General features: G+C 39.3%; 1 protein-coding gene, 1 long non-coding RNA gene and 1 pseudogene across 48 annotated transcripts in view; 2 read left to right on the forward strand and 1 right to left on the reverse strand.

Annotated features, from left to right (window-relative positions):
- Window positions 1-25,215, reverse strand: part of ATG4C (autophagy related 4C cysteine peptidase) — a 99,014-nt gene that overhangs the window by 8,789 nt on the left and 65,010 nt on the right. For 32 of the 47 annotated variants that reach the window (XR_016210997.1, XR_016211003.1, XR_016210992.1 and 29 more), the window contains one exon: window positions 18,821-18,940. The exons of 11 other annotated variants lie outside the window; for them this stretch is intronic. Coding sequence is in view for 18 of the 36 variants with exons in the window: in XM_089300552.1 (XP_089156678.1) it covers window positions 18,821-18,940 (120 nt within the window). In the remaining 18 variants the exon portion in view is untranslated. Of the gene's footprint in view, window positions 1-18,820; window positions 18,941-24,057; window positions 24,130-25,215 lie in introns of all 47 variants that reach the window. 4 more of the 47 variants (XR_016211004.1, XR_016210993.1, XR_016211001.1 and 1 more) reach the window with 1 other exon arrangement.
- On the forward strand, window positions 1,120-11,822 carry LOC108177574 (large ribosomal subunit protein uL14 pseudogene; annotated as a pseudogene).
- On the forward strand, window positions 19,678-21,117 carry LOC149125687 (uncharacterized). The gene is made up of 2 exons (XR_016211006.1): window positions 19,678-20,081; window positions 20,464-21,117. It is a non-coding gene; the product is annotated as an uncharacterized LOC149125687 (long non-coding RNA).

Genomic DNA, 25,215 nt, shown 5'->3' on the forward strand with positions numbered 1-25,215 from the left:
CTGGCTTCAGATTGGCACAGCTCCGGCCGTTACAGCCATCTGGGGAGTGAACCAGCTGATGGAAGACCTCTCTCACTTTCTCTCTCTCTCTCTGCTTCTCCTTCTCTCTCTGTGTAACTCTTTCAAATAAATAAATAAATCTTTTTTTTAAAAATGGTCAAACTGACATACAAATGACAATAAAGTGAGTCTTGAAGTCATAAAAGGTCTGGGAGAAGAGAGCTCTAGACAAAGAAATCAGCTGTGCAAAACCCTTGGATGGTAGCACACTTAGCATTTTCAAAGAAAAGAAAGGCCAGTGTGTATCTAGGGTAAAGGAAAAGAACAAGAATGATACACAAAGGCCAGATTACATATACCCTTCCAAGCCAAATTAACAAATTATTTAGTTTCTGTTGTCACTTTAAACATTCTACCATAAATTTCTGATAACCTTCTACCCAGTGTTTATGCTCATGATATTTCTTTCATGTAATCACCCTTTACACTTCCTGATTGTACAAACTTGATCAGTTATTAAAGTCCCAGTCCAAGTTCCACTGACAACTACCTGAGTCTACAGTGATTCCTCTGTTCTCCAAAGTCCTAGAGATGTGTCTGGTATAGTGTGAGGATTACAGACATGGACTATAGGACCAGACAGTCTCAGTTCAAAACCTGGCTGATTATTAACTGTGTGACCCTGGGCAAGTTACTCAACCAGACTGTCTCACTTTGCTTAGCAGTAAAATGTCAGTAATGACAGTCTCCATCTCAGAGTTGTTGTGCAGATTAAATCAGTTAATGCATGTAAAGTACTTAGAAGGTTACCGGCATCTAATGTGTTGGCTTTATTATTATTGCTATTATTATGATATTAGTCTTCTGGCATTTATTAAATATACTTTTGAGTCATTTATCTTTAATGTTCATTTCATGTCTTCCCAACTAAACTACAGGCCCCTGAAGATTTTTAAAGAAATCAGAGTGTCTATCATCAGATCCCAGAAATAAAAAAGACTCAAAAAAGAAAAATATCCCTCAGATTTTACATGGAGGATCTCTATGAAATGGAATCATGAACCGAACTCTGAAACACTAAAGTGATTTCAGAAAGACATTACCAAAATAGTGACGGGTATGGGGAATTGTGTACCACTGCAGAAAATGGGAATGTTTAGAAGAAAAAGTAAATTGACTCTCTTAATCTATGAAATTAAGGAATAAAAATTATTTGGAGGCTGGGGCCAGCACTGTGGCTCAGCGGGTTAATGCCCTGGCCTGACATCCCATATGGGCACCGGTTCGAGACCCAGCTGCTCCACTTCCTATCCAGCTTTATCTCTCTCTCTCTCTCTCTCTCTCTCTCTCTCTCTGCCTCTCCTCTCTCTGTGTAACTCTGACTTTCAAATAAATAAATAAATCTTTTTAAAAAAAGTTATTTGGAGGCTGATTCCAACTCAATGTAAGAACATGTTTTGTTAACAATAAGGGTCTGTCTGGGGCCAGCACACAGTGGGTTAAAAACCCTGGCCTGAAGCGCCAGCATCCCATATGGGCGCCGGTTCTATTCTGGGTTGCTCCTCTTCCGATCCAACTCTCTGCTATGGCCTGGGAAAGCAGCAGAAGATGGCCTAAGTCCTTGGGCCCCTGCACCCACATGGGAGACCCAGAAGAAGCCCCTGGCTCCTGGCTTCAGATCAGCACAGCTCCAGCTGTTGCAGCCATCTGGGGAGTGAACCAGCAGATGGAAGACAGACTGACATATAAATAAGAGATTGTACAGTATAGTGCCGTTGAGCACATATTCTCAAGTTACTATCTGATGTTTAAATCTCAGCACTACCATTTATCAGGGTGACCTTTGTGAAAGTTACTCAACCTTTCCAAACATAAGATTCCTCAACTGGGGCTGGCATTATAGTGCAGCAGGTAAAGCCTCTGTCTATGATGCCAGCATCCCATTATGGGTGCCAGTTCAAGTCCATGCTGCTCCACTTCCTATACAGTTTCCTGCTAACGAGCCTGGGAAAGCAGCAGAGGACAGCCCAAGTGCTTGGCCCCTGCACCCATGTGAGAGACCTGGAAGAAGCTCCTAGCTCTTGGCTTGGGCCTTGCCCAGCCCCAGGCAATTGTGCCATTTGGAGAGTGAACCAGCAGATGAAGGATATCTCTCTCTTTTTCTCTCTCTGTAACTCTTTCAAATAAGTAAATCTTTTTTTAAAAAAATCCTCAACTATAAAATGGAGATAACAGTACCTACACATCAGAAGGTTTATATAGATTGAGATAATATATATAAAGTATTTAGGATAGTACCTGATACATACTGAGGACTCAACAAATACTAGCTGTGGGTTGAAAAATTGCTCAGATCTCTAGGATTCAATGCTATTATAAACTTTGTTCTGTAGCTTCAGGATAACTGGCCATATGTGTTTTTCCCTGTGTTGACAACCATTGCATAATCAAATGATTAATTTCTTAATACATTTCCATTTGCAAATTTCTGGCCTCAAATCTGAACACTGCTAGGTAATAAGCTTATTGTTGAACTGAGATTTATTATTTGATAGAAATCATTAGGTTGAAAACAGGTACAAAGAGCAAGAATCAGATAAAAGAATCTGCATCAGGCTATTTGTAAAACAAGAGAGCAGAGGAGATAAAACCTAAGTTCACAAGTTAGGGAAGAGATATGTTGGTGAGATACCTGTGAAAATGAGCAAGTTAATCTTGTAGAACTTGCCAAGAACAGTACATAAAACAGAAGCGAGAAACAACACTGAAAACAGGACGCTGACTGAAAGCCTGTAATAGACTCAATTTCCTCCTTGCAACCAACACTTTTCTTTTTGCCTTCTTCTAGTCATCCCCCATATAGAGAAGTAAAAATTTATTCTTTGGAAAAACTAAATAGGTTACAATATGGATCCTAGTAAACCAAGCACAGTGATCACCTCAGAAGCTAAGGGCTTAAGCGATGGTCAAAAAACACTCAGCTGTAGGGTCCTTAGCATCCTTCAGTTTCCACTGTGGAAGCACTAGCAGGCAAAAGGTATTCCATAGGCAGGAAATGGCAGAACTTTTGTCTGAGAATGCCAAACAACCCTTGAGAAAAGACCACCACTTACTAACATATGGGGATCACCCAACAAAAAACAAGCTCAGTACATGATCACCCTGGTATGAAAGTCACCAGTGATTCCAAGATGGCTGACTAGGGAAAAGACATGCTGATTCTGATCAAGGAAGACAGCAGAAAAAAAGCAGAGGAACTATATTCCCAGGGGCAAGTTGGAGCTAAGTCTGCAGTGGAAATCCTACAGAAAGAAGAGGGACACTCTGGAGCAGCATGGGAAGTGCGGACATGTAGCAGCAATAGGGAACACCACGTATGACTCCCACAGCTGGAGGCTGGAGGAGACACCAGGTGCTGAGAGTGAGGTAAGAGCAGACTGCAGCAGCCATGCTGCTGGCGACACTGCCTGAAGGAGAACCTTGCAAATCACACTGACGTTAGTCCCACCTGGAGCCCTAGCAAGGGACAGTTACCCACCTAACCCAGCAAAGGGAAGGCACATTTCTTTCTCCCCATCTCCGACAAGAGCACTCAGCAATCAGCAGCTGAAGGTGCCATCTTGACATTAGTAGACACTGGAGCCTCACACATGACCAGAGGATTTTACCAGAGGGAAAAATCCATGTTTCCCATTGACTTTGAGTCTGGTGGGGAGGGTTGACAGGGGACTGGGCAACCATTGGGATTGTGAAGTGCCCCTATCCTCTCAACCATTGTAGGCTCTGAGGTTTAAACTGCCAAAGTGGAGCACCCAGACAGCTAGCTCTGGAAACCACTCTGCTCTCTCCATGGACGGGGCAGGCTTGCAAGGCAGAGAGTGGATCCTCCACACCCTGTGATTGTGAGAGACTTGCATGCTGTGACTGGGAATTCTGTGAGTGCACAATAGGGCGTGGAGTGTAGCTGGGTCTCTGGGCAATCACTGTGTCTGGTGTCAGAGGCTCAAAACTCCCTGACTTCCTAGGGTAGTAGCAGGGGGTTCTGTGCTCACACTGAGGACTGCACAGATCCTTTGTGCAGTCTGTGAGCCAGCATGGGTGAGGGTTGTACCCACAGTGAGCTAACCCCAGGCACTGATAACCTTGGAAGAGAGGGGTGAGGTTGTGATTATGCCAACAGGCGTGATCATAACCTCTCCCCGCTGACAACAGAGATCCACTATGCCCAAATTGGGTGTTACCCTGGATTCTTACCCTACCTTGGAGACTGATCAGAGCTCCCTGGGCCCACCCACAAACCTCTGGGTATTCAGTAATGGAGCAGACACTCCACTAAGCCACCGAAGCACACTTCAAAGATAAAACCCATCAGCAGGGGGTGGGCACTGTGGGGTAGTAGGTTAAGCCTCCATCTGTAGTGCTGGCATCCCATATGAACACTGATTTGAGTCCCAACTGCTCAACTTCTGATCTAGCTCCCTGCTGGTGGCCTGGGAAAGCAGTTGAGGATGGTCAAGGTGCTTGAGCCCCTGCAACCACATGGGAGACCCAGAGAAGCTCCTGGCTCCTGGCTTTGGATCGGTCCAGCTCCAGCCATTGTGGCCACTTAGGGAATGGATCAGTAGATGGAGGACCTCCCCCCTGCCCCAATCTCTCTCTCTCTGTAACTCTGACTTTCAAATAAATAAATAAATATTTTAAAAAGAGAGAGACAGGGCTCGGTACTGTAGCATAGTAGGTAAAGCCACTGCCTGTAGTGCCAGCATCCCATATAGGAGCTGGTTCTAGTCCTGGCTGCTCCACTTCCAATATAGCTCTCTGCAATGGCCTGGGAAATCAGTAGAAGATGGCCTAAGTCCTTGGATCCCCACACCCATGTGGGAGACCTGGAAGAAACTCCTTGTTCCTGGCTTCAGATCAGCCCAGCCCCAGCTGTTGCAGTCATTTGGGGAGTGAAGCAGCAGATGGAAGACTCTCTCTCTCCTTTTCTGTAATTCTGCCTTTCAACTAAATAAATAAATCTTTTTTAAAAAAGATTTATTTGAAAGAGTTACACAGACAGAAGGAGAGGCAGAGAGAGAGACAGAGAGAGAGAGAGAGAGAGAGAGAGTAACAGGAAGGTCCTCCATCTGCTGGTTCACTCCCCAATTGGCTGCAACAGCCGCAACTGTGCTGATCTGAAGCCAGGAGCCAGGAGCTTCTTCCAGGTCTCCCATGTGGTTGCAGGGGCCCAAGGACTTGGGCCATCTTCTACTGCTTTCCCAGGCCATAGCAGAGAGTTGGATAGGAAGTGGAGCAGCCGGGACTCGAACCAGTGCCCACATGGGATGCCAGCACTGCAGGCAGCAGCTTTACCCTCTTTGCCACAGCGCCAGCCCCATAAATAAATCTTTTTTTTTTTTTTTAAAGAGAGACAAAGAAAGGTATTAGGTAATGATTAAGGGATCAATTCATCAGGAAAATATGACTATAATAAAGGTATGTGCATCCAATGCCAGGGTGCCTGGCTATTTAAAACAAATCTTAATGGATCTAAAGGGAGACACAGCCTCCAATGCAATAGTAATGGGAGACTTCAACACACCACTTTCATAAATGGATAGATCAATTAGACAGAAAAATCAACAAGGTTGAAATGATATCATGTATCTTTTCTGAACACAATGGAAGGAAGCTAGAAATTAACAACTTAAGAATCTCTAGAAAATATACAAACACACAGAGCCTGACCAACATGCTCCTGAATGAACAGTGGGTCACAGAAGAAATCCAAAGAGAAATCAAAAAATTCCTAGAAATTAATGAAGATGACAATACAACATATCAAAACTTATAGGATACAGCAAAAGCAGTGTTAAGAGGGAAGTTTATAGCAATCAGTGCCTACATCAAGAAATTGGAAAAGCATCAAATAAATGAGCTATCAATGCATCTCAAGGACCTAGAAAAATAACAAACCAAACCCAAAATTAGTAGGAGGAAAGAAATAATTAAAATTAGAGAATAAACAAAATTTAAACCACAAAAACAATAAAAAAGATAAGTGAAATGAAGAGCATTTTTTTTTAAATAAACAAAATTGATGCACCACTGGCCCAACTAATCAAAAGAGGGAGAAGACCCATATTAATAAAATCAGGGATGAAAAAGGAGATGTAACAACGGATATCACAGAAATAAAAAGGATCATCAGGAATTACTACAAACAGTAATATACCAACAAATGGGAAAATCTAGAAGAAATGGATAGATTCCTGGACACACATAATCTATCAAAATTGAACCATGAAGACACTGGAAACCTAAATAGACCAATAACCAAGATGGACATTGAATAGGTAATAAAGACCCTCCCAACAAAGAAAAGCCCAGGACAGGATAGCTTCACTACTGAATTCTACCAGACTTTTAAAGAACTGATTCCAATTCTTCTCAAGCTTTTCAAAATAACTGAAAGGGAAGGAATCATCCCAAATTCCTTCTAGGAGGCCAGAATCACCTTAATTCCAAAACCAAAAAAAATACAACAAAGAAAGAGAACTACCAACCAATATCATTGATGAACACAGATGAAAAAATCCTCAACAAAATACTAGCTAATTGAATCTAACAATACAACAAAAAAATCATTCACCTGGACCAATTGGGATTTATCCCTGGTATGCAGGGATGGTTCAACATATGCCAATCAATAAATATGATACATCACATTAACAAGCTGAAGAATAAAAGCCATATGATTATCTCAATAGATGCAACAGATGTTGATAAAATATAACATCTTTCATGATAAAAACCTTAAGCAAATTGGGTGTAGAAGGAACATTCATCAACACAATCAAGGCAATTTATGACAATCCCAGAGGCAGCATCATATTCAATGAAGAAAATTTAGAAGTATTTCTACTAAGATCTGGAATCCAACAAGGATGCCCACTTTCAACACTGCTATTCAAAATAGTCCTGGAAGTTTTAGCCAGAGCCATTAGGCAAGAAAGAGAAATCAAAGGAATACAAATTGAAAAATCAAAGTATCCCTGTTTACAGATGACATCATTCTATATATAGAGAAATCAAAAGACTCCACTAAGAGATTATTGGAACTCATAAGAGAGTTTGGTAAAGTTGCAGGATATAAAATTAAAACACACAAAAAAAATCAATAGCCTTTGTCTACATAGACAACGCCATGACTGAGCGAGAACTTGTAAGATCAGTCCCATTCATGATAGCTACAAAAAACAATTTAAATACTTTAGAATAAATTTAACCAAGGAGGTGAAAGATTTATACAATAAAAATTATAAAACATTAAAGAAAGAAATAGAAGACACCAAAATATGGAAAAATCTTCCATGCTCATGGATTGGAAGAATATCATCAAAATGTCCACAATACCGAAAGTAGCTTACAGATTCACTGCAATCCCAATCAAAATACCAAGATATTCTCAGGTCTAGAAAAACTGATGTTAAAATTCATATGGAAACACAAGAGTCCCCAGATAGCTAAAACAATATTAAACAATGAAAACAAAGCCAGAGCCATCACAATACCAGATTTGAAGATTTATTACAGGGCAGTTATAATCAAAAGAGCCTGGTCCTGGCACAAAAATAGACATGTAGACCAGTGGAGCACAACAGAATCCCCAGAAATCAATCCATACATCTACAACCAACTAATCTTTGGTTCAAAGAAATCAAACCATGGAGAAAGGATAGTCTCTTCAATAAATATTACTAGGAAAATTGGATCTCTGTATGTGGAAATATGAAACAAGATCCTTAAATTGCACCTTACAAAAAAATCAACTCAAAATGGATCAAGAATCTAAATCTACAACCCAAACCATAAAATTATGAGAGGAAAATATTAAGGAAACTCTGGAAGACATTGGCATAAGCAAAGCCTTCTTGGAAAAGACCCCAGAAGCACAGGCAATCAAAGCCAAAATTGACAAATTGGATTACATTAAGCTAAGACGCTTCTACAAGGCAAAGGAAACACTTCACAAAGTGAAGAGGCAACTGACAGAATGGGAGAAAATATCTGCAAGTTATAACTGATAAAGGATTAATATCAAGAATCTATAAAGAGCTCAAGATATTCAACAACAAAACAATCCAGTTAAGAAATGGGCAAAGGACTTGAACAGGCATTTTTCAAATGAGGAAATTCAAATGGTAAACAGACACATGAAAAAATGCTCAAGATCAAATAGCCATCAGGGAAATGCAAATAAAAACCACAACAAGGTTTCACCTCACCCCAATTAAAATGGCTCTCATACAGAAATCAGAAACAATAAATGCTGGCAAGGATTTGGGGGAAAAGGTACCCTAATCCACTGTTGGTGGGAATGCAAACTAGTACAGCCATTATAGAAGATAGTATGAAGATTCCTCAGAAAGCTGCAAGGAGATCTACCATATAATCCAGCCATCCCACTCCTGGGAATTTACCCAAACAAAAGGAAATCAGCATATGAAAGAGTTATCTATACCCCCCCATATTTATTGCAGCTCAATTCACAATAGCTAAAATATGGAATCAACCCAGAAGCCCATCAACCAATGACTGAATTAAGAAAATGTGCTATATATATACTTTATGGAATATTACTCAGCCATAAAAAAGAATGAAATTCTGTCTTTGGCAACAAAATGGATGCAACTGAAAACCATTACACTTACAGAAATAAGCCAGTCCCAAAAAGACAAATACCATATGTTTCCCTGATCTGTGGTAACTAATAAAATACAAAAAAAGTAATGTATGTGAGTGAAATTGATGTTTAGAGAATTGATTATTATTTACAGCCCTGTCTCTACTGTTGCAGAAGAGTGTTTTTTTCTTACAACTTTTGGCTGTATTCTTTGCTTACTGGAGGGTTAATCTTATGAGTATAAAATAAAAAAAAAATGTCATTGTAAAGATTAAAAGAAAGAATAAGGAAAGAAGGAGAAAGATAGGAAGGAGCATGTGTGGGAGGGAGAGCAGAGTGAGAAGTATCACTATGTTCTTAAATCTGCATATAGAAAATACATGAAATTTGGTCACCTTATATAAATTTTTTAAAAATTTGTGGCCAGGGAGTGCAGTGGAGGATGGCCCAAGCACTTGGGCCCTGCACCCCATGGGAGACCAAGATAAGTACCTGGCTCCTGCCATCGGATCAGCGCGGTGCGCCGGCCGTGGCGGCCATTGGAGGGTGAACCAACAGCAAAGGAAGACCTTTCTCTCTGTCTCTCTCTCTCACTGTCCACTCTGCCTGTCAAAAAAAAAAAATTATTTACAAAAAGAAAGTCATCAGCTAAAAAGCCATGCCCAAACACATAGAACTTCTGCTCAGTTTTTTAGTGACCCACTCTTTTTTTTTTTTTTTTTTTTTTTTTTTGACAGGCAGAGTGGACAGTGAGAGAGAGAGAGACAGAGAGAAAGGTCTTCCTTTGCCATTGGTTCACCCTCCAATGGCCGCCGCGGCTGGCGCGCTGCGGCCGGCGCACCGCGCTGACCCGATGGCAGGAGCCAGGAGCCAGGTGCTTTTCCTGGTCTCCCATGGGGTGCAGGGCCCAAGCACCTGGGCCATCCTCCACTGCACTCCCTGGCCACAGCAGAGGGCTGGCCTGGAAGAGGGGCAACCGGGACAGAATCCGGCGCCCCAACTGGGACTAGAACCCGGTGTGCCGGCGCCGCTAGGCGGAGGATTAGCCTAGTGAGCCGCGGCGCCGGCCTAGTGACCCACTCTTAAACACAAATAGACGCAGAAGACCATCAGTCATTTGGGGAGAAGCATCCAATGGAAAATTAGATTAATTAAAAGAAAAAAAAAAAAAACAACAGAACAAGAGCTTCAAAGGAAATGTGAACAACAAAAGAAACAGAAGAAAACCTTAAAATTACTATAATTAATTTCCTCAGGGAGAAAAGAAAATGCCATTAAAAAAAGACATATAATACTGTAAAAGAGGAATATTAGAAAGTAAAATTACCTATAAATTTAAATATAAGAGAAATTTAAGAACAATAGGAGAATTAAGATAAATATAGGAAATTTCCCAATACAAAAATATAAAAACATGGAAAATAGATAGGAAAATTAAAGGAGCAATTCAAAAGTTTCAACCACTGTACAATGAGTTCCAGAAACAAAGAACGTTGAAAACAAAAGAGGAAACTTTTTTAATTTCAAGAAAATTTCCCCAAATAGAAGGAAACAGGACAACCAATGAGAAGCGGCATGAACTAAGGCACAAAATGAAGCTTCAGAACAGAAAGGATAACTAACTTTATTCAGTGCTTCTATATGCCAGATACTAGTCTATTAAATCTTTAACCTTCTAATGATGCTATAGAAAGAGGTAGCTATTATTCTCATTCCAGGAGAAAATGGACACACAGAGAGATTAATCAGTGTGCCCATGGATACAAAAGAGGCGGCAATGTAACTGGAACTCGAATCTAAAAACTTTCAGATTTAAAAAAGAGTTTTCTTTCAGAGGAAAAGAATTCAAAATGACACCAAATTTGTTAACAGAAACGCTAAATGCTAGATGGGAGCAGAAATTCATAGGAAAAACTGTTTTTGCTCTAGAACTCTGTATCCAACCCAATTTTTCAATAACTTAAGACAGAATAAAGGTGGTCAGACATATGAAGATTCAAAAAATGTATCACCTATGTATTACTTTCTTAGGAAGGTACCAGAAAGTACATTCCAGCAAAAGAAGGAAATAAACTAAGAGGTTCAGAAAATAGGAGATACAAACTAGGAGAGCAGTATTAAGAAGTCCCACACCCAAGTGTTTGGGCTCTGCACCCCATGGGAGACCAGGATAAGTACCTGGCTCCTGCCATCGGATCAGCGCGGTGCGCCAGCCACAGCGTGCCGGCCACGGCGGCCATTGGAGGGTGAACCAACGGCAAAGGAAGACCTTTCTCTCTGTCTCTCTCACTGTCCACTCTGCCTGTCAAAAAAAAAAAAAAAAAAAAAAGTCCCACAATGACAATGACCAGACGTGAAGAAGAGTTCAGGTAGGAGTGAACAGAAGTCAAAGGGAGGTAAGTTTCCAGAAAAGAAGTGAAGGGGAGGAGGGGGAGAGTTTTTCCTATGGTTGTACTTACAAAATAATATATGCTAGATATTTGATCAAAATGACTGAACGTGTAAAAAAATTAGGTGTAAAGAAAATTAAGGAAATGAAAAGAGGGGGGCAGTATTAAGTCCAAGAAAACTTGTGTGTCTCTTTCCGGCGTTCAAGGTGTTGAAGCAAAGATGTGGTGAGTCCTCCTGTGCAAAACTCCAGATTTTCCTGCATCTTCTGGTAGGCGCGGTGATCAACTGTGCTGACAACACATAGCCAAAAATCTGTATATCATCTGTCTCTGTGAAGGGGATCAAGGGATGGCTGAACAAACTTCCTGCCGCTGGTGTGGGTGACATTTGATGGCCACGGTCAAGAAAGGCAAGCAGAGCTCAGAAAGAAGGTGCATCCAGCAGTGGTAATTCCACAATGAAAGTCACATTGGAGAAAAGATGGCGTGCCTCTATATTTTGAAGATAATGCAGAGGTCATAGTAAACAATAAAGGTTCTGCCATCACTGGACCAGCTGCAAAGGAGTGTGCAGACTTGTGGCCCAGGATTGCACCCAATGCAGGCAGCACTGCATGATTCTCCAGTGTATTTGTAAAAATGATAAATAACCCATTAGGAAGTATTTGCTTACACCCCTTCCCAAAGTCCAAGAAAAACAAAGGTTAGAAAAAAAGAGATGTATGGGGCCAGTACTATGGCATAGAGGATAAGGCTGCCACCTGCAGTGTAGGCACCCATATGGGGGCCGGTTCAAGACCTAGCTGCTCCACTTCCAACCCAGCTTTCTGCTTTGGCCTGGGAAAGCAGTGGAAGATGCCAAAGTGCTTGGGCCCCTGTACCCATGTGGGAGACCTGGAAAAAGCTGGATCCTGGCTTCTGGCTTTGGATCAGCCCAGCTCCAGCCATTGTGGCCATTTGGGGAGTGAACCAGCAGACAGACGATCTCCCTCTCGGCCTCGGCCTCTGCCTCTCTGTAAGTCTGCCTTTCAAATAAATAAGTAAATCTTTAAAAAGGAAAAAAAAAAAGAAATGTAATAATTATATACAGGATAATTACCAGATGATGTTATGGAAGCACAAGGTAAACACTGAACACTGACTTCACCCACATCTGTGCTGTAACTACCCTAGCAGGACGGCTGGAAACAAAGCAATGGAGAGAGACACAGCATGAGAAGGGAAGTAGACCTCTCTCCCTCTCTCTGTCTCTCTCTCTCTGTGTAACTCTGACTTGCAAATAAATAAATAAATAAATCTTTAAAGTGAGTCAATCAAGAAATGGAAGAATACGCACTTAGAAAACAGAGGTGAAATCCTAGAGACACCACTAAGAGAGTTAAAAGTGGAGATTTTCGGCTAGCGTCGCGGCTCACTAGGCTAATCCTCCGCCTAGCGGCGCCGGCACACCGGGTTCTAGTCCTGGTCGGGGCGCCGGATTCTGTCCCGGTTGCCCCTCTTCCAGGCCAGCTCTCTGCTGTGGCCAGGGAGTGCAGTGGAGGATGGCCCAGGTGCTTGAGCCCTGCACCCCATGGGAGACCAGGAAAAGCACCTGGCTCCTGGCTCCTGCCATTGGATCAGCGCGGTGCGCCGGCCGCAGCGCGCTGGCCACGGCGGCCATTGGAGGGTGAACCAACGGCAAAGGAAGACCTTTCTCTCTGTCTCTCTCTCTCACTGTCCACTCTGCCTGTCAAAAAAATAAAAAAAAGTAAAAAAAAGTGGAGATTTGCAGGAGATTCTTTTAGAGTGGGGGATAACATGGCAAAGGACTCCTGATTCTCAGCATACACTTTTTATACCTCTTCACATTTTAAGATATGTATGTATGACTTTGATAGGTATTAAAATTAATTTTTTGAAAGCATTTTGAATTATATATTAAATAAATGGACTATTATAAATTGTAAGATAAAGACACAGCAATGTAAAGAAAATACAATAAAAGAAATAGATGAAAACACACTGGTTATTTTCTATACCTCAATTATAGGATTCTGTTAACTTAGAAGACAAACTATTAACAATATCCCTTTAATTCATTCTTTCATTCAAAAAATATTTACTAAGCTCCTACAATGTGCTTAACAATTCTAGTACTGTTAATACAATAAAGAAAGCCAACAAAATCCTTATCCTTGCAGAGATAGTAGTACAGTGAAATAGACAGATGGTAAACACATAGAATATGACTATACATGTATATATGACAGAGCAGAATGTGTGTGTGTGTGTGTGTGTGTGTGTGTGTGTAGGGAAGGCCCAAGAAGGTGACGACCTTACAGAAATGAGGGAGGGACCCATGAGAATATCTATGGAAGAGAATTCCAGGCACAGGAATCAACAGAAGTGATGGGACTTGCGAGAGCTAAGGCAAAAGTGGTAGGTGGTGAGGAGGTCATAGAGGCAATGGGGAGAAGGGGAAGGAGAGATTCATGTATAGAAGGCCTGTGGGTTTGTGAGGTTTTGGGTTGTTACTCCAAATGAGTCAGAAAGCTACTATAGGGCTTGAAGAAAATTATCACAATCTTAGTTATTATATTTGTAACAAAACCACTGGTGGCTTGTTGCTAACAGATTTTAGGCAGAATAAGGGAAATCAGAAGATACTGCAATAATCCACATAATGAGCCTGGTAAATGATGACAGTGGTAAGAAGCCATCAAATTCTATGTAAGAAGGAGACATGACAGGATCTGCTGATGCATCAGACACAGGGTGTGAAATAGAGCAAGGGATCCAGTTTTTATGCTGAGCACCCAGAAAACTGGAGTTGCTATTTATACAGTAACCAAATTCACTTTTTCTTCTTTTATAATTTACTTTAATATCAAAATTCCCTTGGGGAGATATAAAATAAAATTATAAACCTTTATCTTTCTACAAATAGTACTCAAGTGGTAAAGATTTCAATGAAATATAGAAATAAAACTAATTTTATGTTATCATTTGAAAACTGGATCTTTTTATTTTATAGTCACATTTTATATAAGCTTCAAAGAAATAACTATAACAAGTATTTTATAAATATAATTATTAAAAGGGACATGATGGAGTAGTTTGTATCAAATTAGCCCTGGCACCAAATACAAACAGAAGAAATGGACAATTAGGTTTTTTTTTTTTTTGACAATGAGTATTAAAACAACTGCTGGAAAGCATGTGAGAGCAATCATGATGAACAGGTCTTGATAAGTGAAAATCTTAGAGATATGAAGAATATCAAGAAAAGATAGAAATGAGAAGCGAATAGAATAAATATCTTTAAAGTACTGAAAGAAAATAATGCTGACATGGAATTCTATATACAGAGAAAATACCCTCCAATAATAAAGGCAAGTTCTTTTTTCTTTCCCCCCTTAAATAACTCATTTCTAAAGCCTCTACATGGGTCTGAGAAAAGTAGGCATCCATGCCAGTGTAGAAGTAGTTGCTCTGGCTGGCGCCGCAGCTCAATAGGCTAATCCTCCGCCTAGTGGTGCCGGCACACCAGGTTCTAGTCCCGGTCGGGGCGCCGGATTCTGTCCCGGTTGCCCCTCTTCCAGGCCAGCTCTCTGCTATGGCCCGGGAGTGCAGTGGAGGATGGGCCAAGTGCTTGGGCCCTGCACCCCATGGGAGACCAGGAGAAGCACCTGGCTCCTGGCTCCTGCCATCGGATCAGCGCGGTGCGCCAGCCGCAGCGCGCTGGCCACGGCAGCCATTGGAGGGTGAACCAACGGCAAAGGAAGACCTTTCTCTCTGTCTCTCTCTCTCACTGTCCACTCTGCCTGTCAAAAAAAAAAAAAAAAAAAAAGAGAGAGAGAGATCCCCTTGACCAAGTAACCAAAATTAGTTAATATTACTAGTAAAGGAACAAATCAAACTTAGGTGCCAACCACTTGGATGCAATGAGAAGACCTGCAGGCTGGCACTGTGGCACAGCAGGTTAAAGCTCCAGCCTTGAAGCGCCAGCATCCCAAATGAGCACCAGTTCAAGACCTGGCTGCTCCACCTCTGATCCAGCTCTCTGCTATAGCCTGCGAAAGCAGTGGAGGATGGCCCAAGTCCTTTGGCCCCTGCACCCATGTAGGAAACCTGGAGGAAGCTCAAGGCTCCTGGCTCCTGGCTCCTGGTTTCGGATTGGCTCAGCTCTGACTGTTGTAGTCATTTGGGGAGTGAACCAGCAGATGGAAAACCTCTCTCTCTCTCTCTCGCTCTACCTCTCTCCTCTCTCTCTCTCACTGTCCACTCTGCCTGTCAAAAAAGAGAGAGAGAGAAAGATCCCCTTGACCAAGTAACCAAAATTAGTTAATATTACTAGTAAAGGAACAAATCAAACTTAGGTGCCAACCACTTGGATGCAATGAGAAGACCACTGTAGGCTGTGGCCCGGGAAGGCAGTGGAGGATGACCCAAATGCTTGGGCCCTGCACCCGCATGGGAGACCAGGGGGAAGCACCTGGCTCCTGGCTTCGGATCGGCGCAGCACCGGCCATAGCGGCCATTTGGGGAGTAAACCAATGGAAGGAAGACCCTTCTCTATGTATCTCTCTCTCACTGTCTATAACTCTTCCTGTCAAATTAAAAAAAAAAAAAAACTGAAGTTATTTGAAAGTCAAGAAAGATGAATAACCATTCTAAATTAAAGGAGATTCAAGGTATACAAATGCAACATATTTTTCTATTGGATCCCTTTTGCTACATACAGCAATGCTGGGATAATGGTGAAACTGGTATAGTTTCTGAGAATTAGATGGTGAGAGTTGTACAGTGGATATGTTTGTAAGAGCTGCATACTAAAGTATCCATGAGTGACAGGCATTAGCAACCTATTCTCAAATGGTTCAGGAAAAAATATTTGTATTATATTTTCAACTTTTCTGTAAATTTATAACTATTTCAGTATTTTAATGAAGGCAAAATAACCGTGTATCCAAATAAAAACAGAATTTATCACCATCAAGCAACACTAAAAGAAATCATAATGGAAGTTCTTCAGAGAGAGGCAAAGGGAAATTTAAAGATTAATTTAATAAAATTAACATGAAGTATGTCACCTTTAGAATGACATTCAGGACACTCTACAACATTATTCCACCCTAGTTTTCCTAAAGCAATGTTTCTCAAATCTTGAACATTTATAAACCGCCCCTTTACTCTTTTTTGCTATGTATACAATCTCTATTGTGATTAGTTTTCTTTTCATCATTTTTAATTTAAGGAAAAATCACATTTTTAATAGGTTAGTTATATTTTTCTGAAATGACTATAAAAATATGTAAGTATTAAAATGTTTGTCCTATGCCATCTGACGAGTATCAGGTGTCATACTCTGTGTTGCACTGTCTAATGTCAATGGTGCTCAGCTTTGGTGTATAAATCACTGGAGAGACATATTTAAAATGGGGGCCCCCCAGGCCATACCCCTAGAGATTCTGATTCAGGTAGAAGACAGAAATCCTGCCCTACATACATCTGTGGCACCTGCCAAACTGGACTATGTGCCACTCTCTAGGTAAGCTCTATACTCTTCTTCCCTGTGCCTTTTCTTGTTATCTCCTTGTCTTGAAGTCCCCTTCTCTTTCCCTGAGCCAATGAAAATTAAGCCCATACTTTAAGGCTCATCTTAAATATCACCATCACAATAAAGCACCTCAACTTGGATGTGACACCTCTCTCATTTCCACGCTCTTTCTTCCCCTATCCATTTATTTCTATTTCCATCTGGATGCTTATCATATTCAAAGTAATATATGTCTACTTGTCTTTTTCCCCTCTGCAAGTATAAATGTTACTTGAGAGCAGAAGCTTAATGCCTTCTTCAAAAGCAGAGACTGCAAGTTGGTCACTTCATGCCTTGTATATGATAGTTACTCAAATACCTGCTAGACTGAATTCTACTCAACAGTGAATTAGCTTAATGACTTCTACTAATACTTTAAAAATCATAAAGCACAAAGAGTTAGAATATCCATTCCAAGAGCATTACAAATTAAACATGAGACTCTAGACAACTATACTTCATTTTCAAAAAGAAACCAAAAATATATCCTATATAGAAACAAATAATTTTTAAGTTGTTTCAATTTTTCAAGAGAAAAAAACCACAACAGTTTAAGTAATAGTACCAAATTCAGTTTTTAAGAAACAGAAACTGCTTAACTTACAACCATCCAGGCAAAAGTACATGATCACGCTATTAATTGACAAAGTAAGTTTTCATTGTTGCTACAAAAGCTATTAAGAACACTAACATTAAAGCAAAGCTAGCTAACTGTAAGAAAATTCTCAGTATATTTCAAGATATTTAAATACGATCTCACTTTGCCTTAATAATGCATATTACTCTGATGTATCAAGAGTAATATTTAAATACTTTTCAATGTAAAAACCATAATCACTGTCTATTTTTCATCAGAAAATATCAATATACAACTCATTTGTTAATCTTGTTTTTTTAAAATTTGGAATAATCTGGTTTGTTTCTATGTTAGGGGTAAACTGCTTTACTGTTTCAAATATATTTATTTTAACCTAGATAAAAAAAATCAATGGAACTTTTTAATGGAAAATGTTAATCAGCATCAATGTATTTCCCAATATCACCAACATTCATGTACTGCAGCATATACATGATATTTAATAAAGACAAAAAATTTTCAGGCTAAAATATACAAATGTGCATGTTAATTTCAAGCAATGAAGGAGGGAAAAATGGAGAATGCATATTTACTTCCGTTCACTTGACCTTTCATGGTAAAAAGGAGAACGAAAAGACAACTGTGAGAAATGAAGGAAAAGGAGGCTCCCACATATCTCATTTTCTCCTCTCCTTATGCATTTCTCTGTCATATTTCTGTTAAATTTCTTTTCAGATGGCAGATCAAGTAAACCAAACCTAAAGTTTATATGAAGCTTTTTAATTTACTTATTTAACATTGTAAAAATAAAATTTCAACCTTCCATATCCAAAATCTAAATAAACTTAGCTGGAAGTAAAAAAAGCCAATAAGTTACTATAAGTTCAAGTTAAGAATTTCCAAAAATGACTCTAGTATTGGTTTATCATAAGATGATAACCTATCATTACTGGCAGTAGTAAAGAGACCCATCTAATTATATACTTAATTATTAAATAACAAGCTTTTTTTATTTTCTAAAGTACTAAATATACAGACAGATATTAAGGTTCTGTAAATGTTTTAGCAGTACTCAAATACCAAAAAAAATGCAGTTTAAGGTAATAAGAAGTTAAATAAACCTACTTCAAAGATTCTGTAAATAGAAGAGATCAGGTTAGATAAGCTTATTGGGAAGTAACAACACAGCTCATTTGATAAAGCAGTTCTGAGAAATTCAAAAAATAGCATTTCTCTTTACAAAAAATAAAAGAAGCACTTGGACTAACAAGAAATAATGCACAATTTGGCTTGATCAAATACTTCATTAATTTTTTTCTACCCCTAAGGGATTGCCCTTTTAAAATCCTCTTCAAATAGAATATAACCTAATTGCTTGTACGGGGCTACATTTTGTAACAGGATTTTTGTTTCAACAGTGCCACCTAGTGGAGCAATCAATATTTTCAACTGGTTACTGGTTTGTCTCAAATTTCTCCACTCCTATTAACATTAAAAGGACAATTTTACAAAATATCCTAATTCACATAGTTTTGTCTTCTGAAATACCATCTCTAATTCGAATTGATCATTTATAGATTTTATTATACAATTTTAAGTAAAGGTACCTTAGTGATTTCTTCAGAAGCTCGTTTGAAGTCCTGAACATTTCGACAGTAAAATCCAATTGTACAGCTAGGATCCATTTTTCGAAACGACATCTTTTTGGGAGAAGGGCAGTGGAATGTCTGTAATTTTTAAAGTCCTTTAGGATTAATTTTCCTTTTTTTGATGGCATTAAGTACATAAAAGAATATTATATAAAATGTGCTATCTAGCTTTTTCTCAAAACTAAAAACATGTGCTGGCTGCTATTATAGTCCTTCCCATTCTCTAAAGCTGTAAAACACAAGAGCCAACACTGTGTGTACTGAATTCACCAAAGCTGCACCGTATGTGAGATCAGTGTCATCCTACAAAAGAAAGGAAGCATGAGCAAGTGGTATGCATTTGTAACACTTGAAGAGGGGAAGAGAAATGTGCCACTAAAAAAGACAACATGCGTAGGCTAGGACAAGGCTTAGTAGCAAGTTAGCCAGTTCTGTGACACTGCAGTGAAGTCTGTCTTGAGCTTTTAAAAAATCTTTATGAAACTTTGAATAAGAATATCAAGACTTTTTAAACAAATATACAGATTCATGTGAATGTTTTATACTGAAGTCAACTTGCGAGTTAGAGCATAACTGCATATTCTAATCTGCTCCTCAATGGTGCTCTAACTTCTTTGTTCCCACCAGCCTGTTCCATTTTAGTCCTTGCCCTCCTGTCCCTTCAGTTCATGTCTCTCAAGTGGTCTAGGTGCCACAGATATAAATGGGCTGGGTGAGCTAGGTAGGCTGCCCTGGTTCTCACTCTTGCTAGAGGGTTTTGCATGGTTAGGTAATACAAAAGTAGAAAAGGACAGAATATAAAACAAATAATTCCAATCTTTTTATTCTTTTTTTTTTTTCTTTGACAGGCAGAGTTAGACAGTGAGAGAGAGAGACAGAGAGAAAGGTCTTCCTTGGTTCACCCCCCAAATGGCTGCTACGGCCGGCGCGCTGTGCCGATCCGAAACCAAGAGCCAGGTGCTTCCTCCTGGTCTCCCATGTGGGTGCAGGGCCCAAGCACTTGGGCCATCCTCCACTGCCCTCTCGGTCCACAGCAGAGAGCTGGACTGGAAGAGGAGCAACCGGACAGAAACCGGCGCCCCAACTGGGACTAGAACTGGGGGTATCGGTGCCACAGGCAGAGGATTAGCCTAGTGAGCCACGGCGCCGGCCCAATCTTTTTATTCTTAACCAACATACTCTGGTACCATGTTAAGCATCTTTTAAAATGCTATTGGAGGCCGGCGCCGCGGCTCACTAGGCTAATCCTCCGCCTAGCGGCGCCGGCACACCGGGTTCTAGTCCCGGTTGGGGCGCCGGATTCTGTCCCGGTTGCCCCTCTTCCAGGCCAGCCCTCTGCTGTGGCCAGGGAGTGCAGTGGAGGATGGCCCAGGTGCTTGGGCCCTGCACCCCATGGGAGACCAGGAAAAGCACCTGGCTCCTGGCTCCTGCCATCGGATCAGCGCGGTGCGCCGGCCGCAGCGCGCTGGCCGTGGCGGCCATTGGAGGGTGAACCAACGGCAAAAGGAAGACCTTTCTCTCTGTCTCTCTCTCTCTCTCACTATCCACTCTGCCTGTCAAAAAAAATAAATAAATAAAAATAAAAAAAAATGCTATTGGAGTGGCTGGCATTGTGGCATAGAGGGTTAAGCCGCTTCCTGTGATGTCAACGTCTTATATTAGCACCAATTCGAGTCTGAGCTGCTCTGCTTCCAATCTATCTCTCAATTAATGTACTGGGAAAACAGCAGAAGATGGCCCAAGTGCTTGGGCTCCTGACACCCATGTGGGAGACATGGATGGAGTTCAGTGTCCTGGCTTCCGCCTGGCCCAGTCCCAGCCATTGCAGACATTTAAGAAAATGAACCAGCAATAAAAGATAAATCTTTCTCAGCCCCAGCCGTTGAAGACATTTAAGAGAGTGAACCAGCAATGAAAGATATCAGTTCTCTCTCTGCCTTTCAAAAAAAAAAAAAGTCTTTTTTTAAAAGGCCATTGGATAACTTATCCCTAAAAGATCACTAATGCTACCAAGTATTTTTCCGTATGCATAAAAAGTCTGTGAAACAGTAGGACATAAAACTACCTACTCACATTGCTTACGCTTTTCACAAATGAACTCTGTGGGGAAATAGAAATACTAACAAGCTTAAGGGAGAAGGAAAGGAGGACAAATGAGAGCAGAGTGTGAGACAGTTTTTAAATTAAAGAACAAGCTCAAGAAATAATCTAGGCTGGATCTGAACTCATAAATTTAAAGTTTCCCTACATTTTGGGCTGCAGCTATGGTGCAGTAGCTTAAGCTGCCATCTACATCACTGGCACCCAATATGGGCATTGGTTCAAGTCCCGGTTGCTTCATTTCTAGTCGGCTAATAACCAGCAGAAGATGGCCCAAGTGCGTGGGTCCCTGTACCAATGTGGGAGACCCGGATGAAGTTTCTGGCTCCTGCCTTCAGCCTGGCCAGCCCAGGCTGTTGCAGCCATTTGGGGAGTGAACCAGCAAATGGAAGATTTTTTTGCCTTTCCATGTCTCTATAACTCCAGTTTTCAAATAAATAAATAATCTTTAAAAAGGATATCTCTACATTCAATGCTTAAAACTAAGAGATTTTAACTTGGAACTATTATTAAATATATGGAAAAATATAGGCTGTTAGACTTTTTAGGTTCATAGTAAATCAACCAAAAGCATTCTTTTTCTCTTTCCCTACATCCTAAATGATCCAGTTAGTGGTCCCTGTGCTTCTACCTAATTTCCTTTTTTTCTTATGAACAATTCAATTGTAGTTTAGATTCTAATTCAATAATATGCTAGTAATTACAGACCAAATAAATGAATTTTCAAAATGATGACTTCTACAAAATCTTAGCTAACCCTTGCTTTACATAGAGAGGTCCAGCCCAGCTAGCTGGGACCTAACACAAGTATTGTCTTGATTAGACTTTTGCTGACATTGTTATGCCTGTTTTATTTATAAAGTGGTATTAAAATATATCTTTTACAATATACAAGCCTATATTAGGGTATAAGGCACAATAGTTAGAAGAAATTAATCTACAAATATACGTGTCTAAAAACAGTCATTTGCTAAACTAATTCCAAAGCCAATACAAACTATGTTTCTCAGTTTCACTATTTGGGAATAGAGAAGAGGGACAAAAAGTTTGTGCAAGGTTCAATCATGTGTTTCTGAACTCATCCATGAGAGTATCCTACACAAAAGTACTGATGAAAGTTTTCGCATAGGAACCAGCAACATTAATCAGGATAGGCTTACTGCTATTTCACTGTATTGCCTCAGTCATCATAGAATATAATGGTAAACATTAAATTGTTATTCAGGGTTGTTCTGATATATACAAAGAACATTTTAAATTAAAAACAGACATAAACCTCTGATCACTGAAATGGAAAATGCTATTGGGAACTACTGCATTAACACTAGGACTCACAGAAAGGTATTCTCTATTACTTAAAATTATTGTTTCACTCACCCAAGAAGATTTTCAAGTCAGACAAACATTCATTTATAATTCAGAATTATTTCTGTTTATCACAGAGTAAGTTAGACTTTCAAATATTTTCCCAAACAGTATTACAGGGCTATGTTTACTTTGCAATAATTCTTTAAGGTACATACTTAAGATTTCTTTTGTCATTTAAAACATTCTGATGATTGGGAAGAGTAGTTACTTCTACTTCACAAATGCATCTTAGGAAGTGTTCAGTAGATACATGATACTGAATTATGTTTCTGAACAAACTGGACAAGTTGAATCAATTCCCATTCATTTCATTTTTCAATGTATTATTTATTCATTGCCTCAACAAATGGTTGTTATGTACCTACTAAATGCTAGGCATTGTTCTTGGCTTATTATTTGGAATAATGGCTCGTATTATCTAAATATACAAACAATACTGAAACAAAAATGTTTAGGTATTTAGCTATGCCATTTTGGTGATGTTGATGAAACTTCCTAAGATAATTAGAGAACACCCTTACTAAAACGCTTCCTACTAAGTGCAGTTCACATGTGTAACTCACAAAGGACACGTATCTTTTACTGACAAATTCACTCACCCATCTATCTAGATGCTCAGGTCATATAATTATAATAGATTTTCAGCTACTATTTCTGAATTTACAAGGATAGATTAAATAACACTATATATAAATGTCCTAAAATATGAAACTTGGAATTGGGATCCAGGAATCAGAACAGACTAACATGTCTATTAAGAAAGCTATGTTACTTTTGAGGATTTGGTATTTGTAAGAGTTAAGAAGCTATTATTCCAAAAGCATATCATAAACAGCATTACCCAATAGTCTCTGGTTTAAGAAACTTTAATTTTTTAATTTTATACATACATACAGTGATGCAAATAAAATTCTGTGTATATATAATACACACAAGCATCATATATGCATCATATGCAAACGCACATACATATACTTAGGTACTGCATGCATACACGTGCATCTGCACTAATCTTTGCACTCCAACAACTGAAACTCTGTTTTGTCCTAACCACTGACAACTCAATATACCCTCACAGCTTAAGCCCACTTAAGTTCGTCTCATGCTCTTCTCATCTCAAGCTATCCTTATGACCTTTGTCCTTAAGGTTGTTCTGCTGCGCATTTTAACCCCATTTATCTCTATGAAAATTACAAAGTGTGAGTTTATACACTATAATTGGCATTCACAATGAGCCGTGTGCTTCATTCCTCAGTTCTGACCAAGGATCTCCCTGTTAGATCCTCACTGCCAGACTCAGGATCTAAATATGGTTGTCTACATTTACTTCACACTGTGTTAAAGAGTCAGTGAAGATAGCCAAAAAGTCTCTAAAAGTCAGTATAGAAACTAACATTATATACTAATATATTTTATAAGAAAACCACAAAAATTAGCAATTAAAACACAAAGCATTTGGAACTACAGGCAAGAAAAGAGTCCAACAGAGGACTCTAAAGAGCTTAGGACAGTTACTCTGCAACTAGAAAGAGCTTAATAAATGATAGTTTAAAAGAAAGAATGAAGTTGGTCCAATTTGGTTTTTAAAAAGTTCAACTCTAGAAGTGTAGGAACTGAAAACTATAAGAATAGATATAATCTGTTTAAACTGCTTCTTCAATCTCAAATATTCTGATATCTTACTACTTTCTTAAAATTCACAATCCTATTAGATGTAGGGCACTCACTTAAAATATCAGGACTATTACCAATTGTTTACATGGAATTGGACAGAAGATCTAAGATTTCAATTTCTCCATCTATTGACCAAAAAGAAATATTGATCAAAAAGTTTTCAACAAAAGTAATTTTAATCATTGAATTATAAAAGGCAGTTTTCAAAATGCATATAATGTATTATATGATCAACTGCAAAGTTTCAATAGCATATTAACACACAATCAATATAGCAAAGCAAGGATGATTAGTAATACAGAGTAGTTAAAATCATCTCAAATATTATAAACCTAAGATAAAAGGCAGAATGTGAAATTTTATTCCTCTGTAAAGAAAGATAACTTGCTTTGATTTCTGTGTTATACAGCCATAGGAAAATAAATTATGTTATTAATTAAATTACTCAAGGTAAAGCCCTACATTGAGGAAAAGTGAAAAGTTTCTAACAGGAATTACCTAGGCTGGCTGAGATATTCTATCAGAATCTCAAAAATACAGCATCTAAACCTACTCTTTAGTGCTCCAATATGTAAGGCTAAGAGCCTCTGTGCATTTAAGAAGGTAGTTAATTTCATGACATTTTAATTCACCAAGTAAAATCTTAAAATCAATTCTTCCTTTCCATTTTTACTACTAGCATCCTACTTCAATCTTTTCTGACTCACTCTGGCATGTTGCGCCAGTCTTCCAATAATGAATTGCAGTATTTCTAATCTTGATTGTGTACACATAACCAGGCTAGTCATTCACCTGGCATCTTTGCAGAGTCTCTCAAAATATAGATGGATACTCTCTACTGGCCAATGGTAATAGTAAAATACTATGAATAATTTTCCATCTGAATCTCAGGTATCTACTGTTTATAAGGAGTCAATTTGATAGTTACATTGGAAATGTTACTTAAACATAAGAATCAGTGCTGTAAGCCCCCAATGCAACAAACAGAATTACAATGTGACTCATAGCACAGTTCTATGGTGCACCACCCTCAGTATCAATCAATCAACCAGCAAACATTTCTTAAGGTTTACACGCAAGATATTATGAAAGAAGAAAGTAAATCTAATCTCTGGCCTCAAAATACTTATATTGTAGCAGAAGCAATAATTTACAAAAGATTCTAAGGTGTTTCATAATATATCTTTCTGAAGCAGATTTAAATCTTACAC

The sequence above is a fragment of the Oryctolagus cuniculus genome, chromosome 7 (assembly GCF_051225735.1).
Source record: "Oryctolagus cuniculus isolate XC-2025 breed Fujian yellow rabbit chromosome 7, ASM5122573v1, whole genome shotgun sequence".
NCBI classification, from domain to species: Eukaryota; Metazoa; Chordata; class Mammalia; order Lagomorpha; family Leporidae; genus Oryctolagus; species Oryctolagus cuniculus.